This window comes from Helicoverpa zea, chromosome 9, assembly GCF_022581195.2.
Source record: "Helicoverpa zea isolate HzStark_Cry1AcR chromosome 9, ilHelZeax1.1, whole genome shotgun sequence".
Classification (NCBI taxonomy): Eukaryota; Metazoa; Arthropoda; class Insecta; order Lepidoptera; family Noctuidae; genus Helicoverpa; species Helicoverpa zea.
Window position 1 is genome coordinate 13,586,530 of NC_061460.1, and position 6,823 is coordinate 13,593,352.

The 6,823-nt window shown below is 48.7% G+C and overlaps 1 protein-coding gene across 2 annotated transcripts; it reads left to right on the plus strand.

Annotated features, from left to right (window-relative positions):
• Window positions 1-501: 501 nt before the first annotated feature.
• LOC124633341 lies at window positions 502-6,823 on the plus strand. Of its 2 annotated transcripts, XM_047168530.1 has the most exons (4): window positions 1,080-1,157; window positions 1,713-1,876; window positions 4,193-5,176; window positions 5,264-6,823. In XM_047168530.1, the coding sequence occupies exons 2-4, from the start codon at window positions 1,865-1,867 to the stop codon at window positions 6,044-6,046; spliced, it is 1,779 nt and encodes a 592-aa protein (XP_047024486.1). In that variant the 5' UTR covers window positions 1,080-1,157; window positions 1,713-1,864; the 3' UTR covers window positions 6,047-6,823. The 2 variants fall into 2 exon arrangements, with proteins under 2 accessions (XP_047024485.1, XP_047024486.1); XM_047168529.1 differs by lacking the exon at window positions 1,713-1,876 and having other exon boundaries at window positions 502-1,157.

The following is a 6,823-nucleotide window of genomic DNA, read 5'->3' on the forward strand; positions in this document are numbered from 1 at the left end:
GATTTTAAAACTGTTGTACTATTGTTATAGCTTCCCAAAAAATGAAGAAAGGCGACATAAATGGCTCAGCAGTCTATATATGAAGTAGAAATACAAAAAAAACAGTCTTCACTTCGAATCTTCCTGCTTTTATACTGCTAATTTCCGCTAATTATTAAAAGCCTTTATTAGTATCTTAAGGTCACAAACTGCGTAAGGTAAAACTTCAATACTAATCTGTGTTTAATAATCTTAGCAAATTCGGATTTGTCTCACATAGCTTAATCTCATAGTCACCCTATTAGAAAGGGACAGACAGCCTCCGTACTAACTGTTTCACTCGGCTCGTTTTTTGGGTTTATATGCGCAGTCCTGTTTACTAATATTATGTCTATGGTTTTTCTTTAAACAGCCGTAACCCCTAAATAACTGTATTTGTACCCGACTGTACCTCTTGTCACGCACACAAAGTCACTGTGTATGTACAAGGGTTACCCACACATAAGGCCGCGCGCAAGACTGAGTTTTATACCAACGTAAGCCTTCTCGCGCAAGACGGTTCTTGTACTATATATTGATTGTGCAGTTTTGAAATAAAGTTTATTGTCTTTGATGTAGTCAGAGTCAGAGACTACAGAGTGCTACAGAGAGTACCCAACAGGCAACATGTAATATTATGTCTATGGTACCAAACCAACGCTGATCGGAATATCAACATTATCATCTGTGCTCTGCGGTTCTGTCATTCTGTCTGTGATGGTTCGATTTGATGCCGAGGAGTTAAAAAGAACAGGGTGTATCAATTTGGATGTCCCCGACCGTTATAATCGACCATCAGGCGTGAACGCAATGTGTGAACGATTGGGGCCGGCGAGCCACAGGCGTCAGTGGGGGAGCCACTCAGGCCACGGGCGCGGCCACTGCGGCCAGCAGTAGCCGGGGACATGTCGGACCGCAGCGGCGTTCGGTCCAGCGCGCGCCTGAGCGGCGATGGCACGGCGGCACCCGGCGCGAGGACAGCGCCAGCGCGCGGGCGGCCGGTGTCGGCGGCGCCGGCGGCCGCGCTGCGCCGGGCCCGCGCAGCCGAGCGCGCGGCCGAGGTGGAAGACAGCCCTCGGGTGCTGCGTGACAAGTGCCGGCGTCTGGCGCGCGCCTTGCGGAACGCTAAACATCTCGTGGTGAGCCCTTTTGCATTCTTCCAGTTTCGTATTGTTTACATTTTACTTTTAACTTTGTAACAAAGTTTATTAGTTTTCCCAGCCAGGCTAACTTTAATGAAGTACTAGTAATCTGTTTACTGCACTACTACACCTGAAGTAAAAAAAATATAGACTGCAATAGTTCCGTGTGTTAATTTTAAAAGAACATGTATAAACCCAGTATGGTCATTTTAGTGCAATAGCTGTGAAGTGTGTGTGCTTGTGAGTAATGAAGATGTTACAACCTGCTGACTGAAACAACTTAGTCTGCTGCATGATTAAAGCAATGGTTGTAATAAAACCACATGCAGCTGCAGTAGCGTGGGCATGTTGTTGTGATGTTAATATTCTCTGACAACTATACTCTATTATTTTTAACAAACAAGTACTGCAGATTTTCACTGGGATTCTGTTAGCCCATGTAAGCAACATAAAGTTCTTCCACATAAGTGCTATAGTTACATGCTGACAACCATTATTATATTGATGATAAACCGTTTGTAAGTTGCAAATTGTATATTGAATGTTCAACAGATATCCCTTAATGCTCAATAATAGACCAAAAACCCAGAACCATAAAGGACAAGTGTAACACATGGGGTCTATACTGCAACTAATTGAACATAATAATATTACCATACTGGGAGCTAACACATACATTCAAACTCAACAAATTCAAACAACTTATGTTTGGTAAGGTAAGACATATTGTGACCTAAACTTAATAATATAATCTGATAATATAGCATGTCTCAATAGGAGAGCACTTTATTTTAAAAAATTGATTATATTATGATAGAATTGTGATATTTTTATTGTATTGTAAAGAAGACACATTCCATTTATTTATGGAATAAATATCTGGCAATGACACCCACAGCTCTAATGTTGTATGTCCGATGTGTACTTGTTTTTACTACTGCACTATTGAACACATTCACACCATTAAACAAATTATAGAAAAATATCATGAGTGCCAAAAATCTGTATATGTCACCGGAAAATAACAAGATCCGTAAGTTTATCAATTTACTAGGAAGTTTATAAAGTTTCGTAAGATTCTAAACGGGAGATAAATTGTAATATTTTACGTCCACATTTTCACGTCATTTTCACGTCATACGGTAAATTTATAAACTAACGAATATCTATTCATAAGATTTTATATGGTTCGACCAATCACAGAAACTCTATTAAATATACGATCTTTGAGATACGTAAAATAACACACTGCTCTCTGATTGGTCAATGTTCATAGTGGCAATGCTTAGGAAGGAGAAGTGACACGTGACAGCCAAACAATCAGATCGCGCGTAGCGTTTGGTTACTGCTTACTTATTATTTTACGAGTGAGTTCAGTAAGTTTATCAATTTACGAAAATGTGGACGTAAAATATTACAATTTATCTCCCGTTTAGAATCTTACGAAAGCTTATAAACTTCCTAGTAAATTGATAAACTTACGGATCTTGTTATTTTCCGGTGACATATACATATCTTTTATTGATTATTCAAAGGCTTTCGTTAGTATAAAACATGAATACATCCGGTTAAGTTTAAAAGAACAAGGAGTCGAAAATACCAACATAAAATTAATTAATTCAATCTACAATAGCAGCAACAGTCGCATAAAATTAGAATCAATAGGTGAGTCATTCTCCATAGACAGAGGCGTGAGGCAAGGGGACCCACTATCACCCAAACTGTTCAATGCAGTGCTGGAACACATCTTCCGGAAACTGAATTGGAATGATCTGGGACTAAACATAAACAGACGAAGACTGGACCATTTAAGATTCGCTGATGATATCATCTTGCTAAGAGAAGACCCACAAAAACTGGAACAAATGATAAACACCTTAGCAAATGAAAGCAGAAAAGCAGGGCTAGAATTGAATGAAAGTAAAACCAAGTTAATGACTAACTCCACTGAAGTCAACATATAAGTTTATGGAAACAGCCTTGAGTATATTAAGGAATATGTTTACCTCAGACAAATTATAGCCCCTGAAAATTCAATGTCAAAGGAAGTAAACAAGAGAATAGCTAGTGGTTGGAATAAATACTGGTCCTTAAAAGAAATTATGAAAAACAAAGATATAAGCATGCATATAAAGCGGAAGATTTTCAATACATGTATTCTCCCTTGCTTGACATATGGGTGCAAACTTAGGCTCTAACAGATAACCACAGAGAAAGACTGGCATCCTTTCAAAGGGCAATGGAAAGAAGTATGCTCCGGATCAGGCTAAGTGATAAAATAAGAAACACAGAAATAAGGTCGAGAACTAAACTGGTAGGCATACTGACACCGATAGACCATCTTAAATGGATCTGGACGGGTCATATGCTGAGGAGCAAGCAATGGAGCAAACAAGTCACTCTGTGGTATCCAAGGGATGGTAAAAGGAGGCAGGGACGTCAGATGGAGAGATGACATCTGTCTGACATTGGCACAATATTGGAGCAGATTCCCACAAGACAGGGCGCAATGGAAGGAGTTGGAGGATGCCTATGCCAAGAGGCACACAGAGTTAAGGGATACTATTTAAATAATTATAATATAGAATATATAATTGTAATTGTAAAACTGATAACTCGGAAATAAAGGCTATTATTATTACATACTTGTTTTTATTTTAAATTTAAAAAGTGCACTCTTATTGAAACACCCTATATAGCAACTTTTTGCATGATTGCATAATTTTATCTGGGGGCATTATAATTTTCCCAAAACAATTGAGAACCATGCTAACATTTTTCCATGTGTTTCGTATTCTGTACATAGTTGTTATTTGTTAAAAATCATCAATCATGACCATCAACTCAGTTACCCGGGCAACCCAATACCCCTTGGTAAGACTGGTGTCAGATTTACTGGCTTCTGACTTCCCATAATAACCCCAACATAGTTGGAAAAAGGCTAGGCCGATGATGATGATTTATTCATTAAAAAGAGATAAAATGTGTTATGGCAGAGCTATGAATGTTAAAACAACGTGTGGCATAAACAGGTGTACACGGGAGCCGGCATCAGCACCGCGGCAGACATCCCCGACTACCGCGGGCCGCACGGCGTGTGGACGCGGCTGCAGCGCGGCGAGACGGTGGGCCGCGTGGAGGTGTCGCGCGCGCAGCCCACCTTCACGCACATGGCGCTCACGGCGCTGTGGGCGCGCGGCGCGCTCAAGTTCGTGGTGTCGCAGAACTGCGACGGCCTGCACCTGCGCGCCGGCCTGCCGCGCCGCGCGCTGGCCGAGCTGCACGGCGACATGTTCGCCGAGCTGTGCGCGCCGTGCCGCCGCGTGTACCTGCGCGCCTTCGACACCACGGAGCGCACGGCGCGCCACGCGCACGGCACGCGCCGCCTGTGCCACGCCTGCGGCCAGGAGCTGCGCGACTCCATCGTGCACTTCGGCGAGCGCGGCCGCGCCGCCTGGCCGCTCAACTGGGCCGGCGCGCTGCGCCACGCGGCGCGCGCCGACGTCGTGCTGTGCCTGGGCTCCAGCCTCAAGGTGCTGCGCCGCTACCCGCGCCTGTGGCGCATGCAGGCGGCGCCGCGCGCGCGCCCCGCGCTCTACATCGTCAACCTGCAGTGGACGCCCAAGGACTCGGTGGCGGCGCTCAAGATCAACGCGCGCTGCGACGCCGTCATGCAGCAGGTGGCGCGGCGCCTGCGCCTGCGCGTGCCGCGCTACCGCGCCGCGCTGGACCCCGTGCTGGCGCACGCCGAGCCGCTGGCCGAGCCCGAGCGCCACACCTCGCGCCGCCCGCCGCTGCAGCCGCGCGACGCGCCCGCCGCCGCCGACCACTGGGAGCCCTCCTCGCCCTCCGCCTCCGACTCGGACGAGGAGCTGCCGCTGCGCCACCTGGCGGCCCGGCTGCGCGCGCCGCCGCCGCCGCCCTCTGCCGGCCCCGCGCCCGACGCCACGTGCTCACCAAGCGAACCAGATCAATCTAATGTGCCAGAATCCCACAATCGACTGCACGCATTTCAGGTAAAGCTGTTTGATAGCCTTGCATATGCCTCCAGTCTCACTATATATCGATAGCTTACAGCTGTAAAGCAAATTGTCTCGTTTCAGGTAAGCATGCAAGCCGGCGAAGCCACGATTCTTCTGCGTGCCGAAGACGCTGCGTCGCCCGAGCGGGCCGGCCGACCGCACTCGCCGCTCCGTTGCCGCACCACAGACCTGCGGAGATTCCGAATGGCGAGGCACCTCCCGGAAGTGCAGTTCGCGGTGAACGGTCACGGTCCCCCCGGCGTCGCCGCAGATACAAGACCTGGCGCCGGCCCGGGAGCCAACGGCACCGCGGGCCTGGGCTCGCGACTGAGGCGGCTCCTCGAATACGAACCTAGAATCGATCCTGCGGAGACGAGCAAAGAGCTTCCGGTAGACCTCCGACCGAAGGAGGAGGTCGACGAGAAGAGTCCGAAGGTCGAGGTGAAGACGGAGCCCAAGGACGAGCCCAAGGAGGAGGCCAGCACGTCGGACTCGAGCGGCGCCGGCGCGCTGGCGGCGGGCTCGCTGGCGGCCGCCATCATCCGCCGCGCCGTGCTGCTGTGCCGCGCGTCGCTGTACCCGGGGCTGCACACCATCATCGCGCCGGCCGCCGCGCCGCCGCCCGAGTGCGCGTGGTGCGCGCGGCACTTCGCGGCGCGGCGCTGCCTGTGGTACGGGCCGCCGCGCGAGCCGCCGCCCGCCGCCCGCGCCTGGCGCCGCGCGCGCGGCCGCCGCTACCTGTGCGCGTGCTGCGGCGCCGAGCCCGCGCCCCAAGACGCCGCGCCGCCCGCGGCCCCGGCGCCGAGCGACGACGGCGGCTGGTACGGCAAGGGCTACCGCAAGGGCCGGCGCCGGCGCCGGTAGCGCCCGCAGACCCCTACCGGGGGCACGTCGTCTTTAGCGAATTCGGCTGACGAATGAATTTTGAAACGGTTTTTATAATTTGTTACCGATACTATGGATCGAATCGTGACTAAACATTTCATACTGACGCATAAGGCGGCAACGTTGATACAATTAGTACACATAAATGGTTGTGATCTAAGTGCTTAAAGTAAATAAAAACGTGTGCCGTCGGTATGCCGACGCCGACGGCGGCGGAGGCAGGCGTCGTGCGGGCTCCGCATGCGGCGCCGCGTGCAGGCGCCCGACTTACAGTGGACGAGGAAACTCATGCATGTGCGTGCCAACAACATTATCTCAACTTGCAGTCACCGAAATGTCTAAGGTTTTTTAAATTGTTAAATTGGATGAAACTGAACTAAATACTTACTATATCTGTTTCGTAATGTAATTTGACTTGAGTTAACTCAACAAATGGAAATCTTAATGAAACTATTTTGCATTAAAACAAAACAGTTAATATTTGTGGAAAACCATACAGCATTTGAGCAAGGTTCTTGCTGGTGGTAGAATGAAGACTACGAGTGGGTGACTATCTGTCACTTGGTCTGCGAGTGAAAGGCGCAGGTAATACAGAGAAGGCTTTTCTGTTAATGATTAGCATGTCCATGGCAAGATTTAGCGAATGCTTCTTCAACGAATGCTGTGTGTTATGGAAACATAAAAATAGTTGGTATTACAGAATAGCTACATAACCTAATGGCGGGTTGAGTCGACTTCACACATAGGCATGTTCGA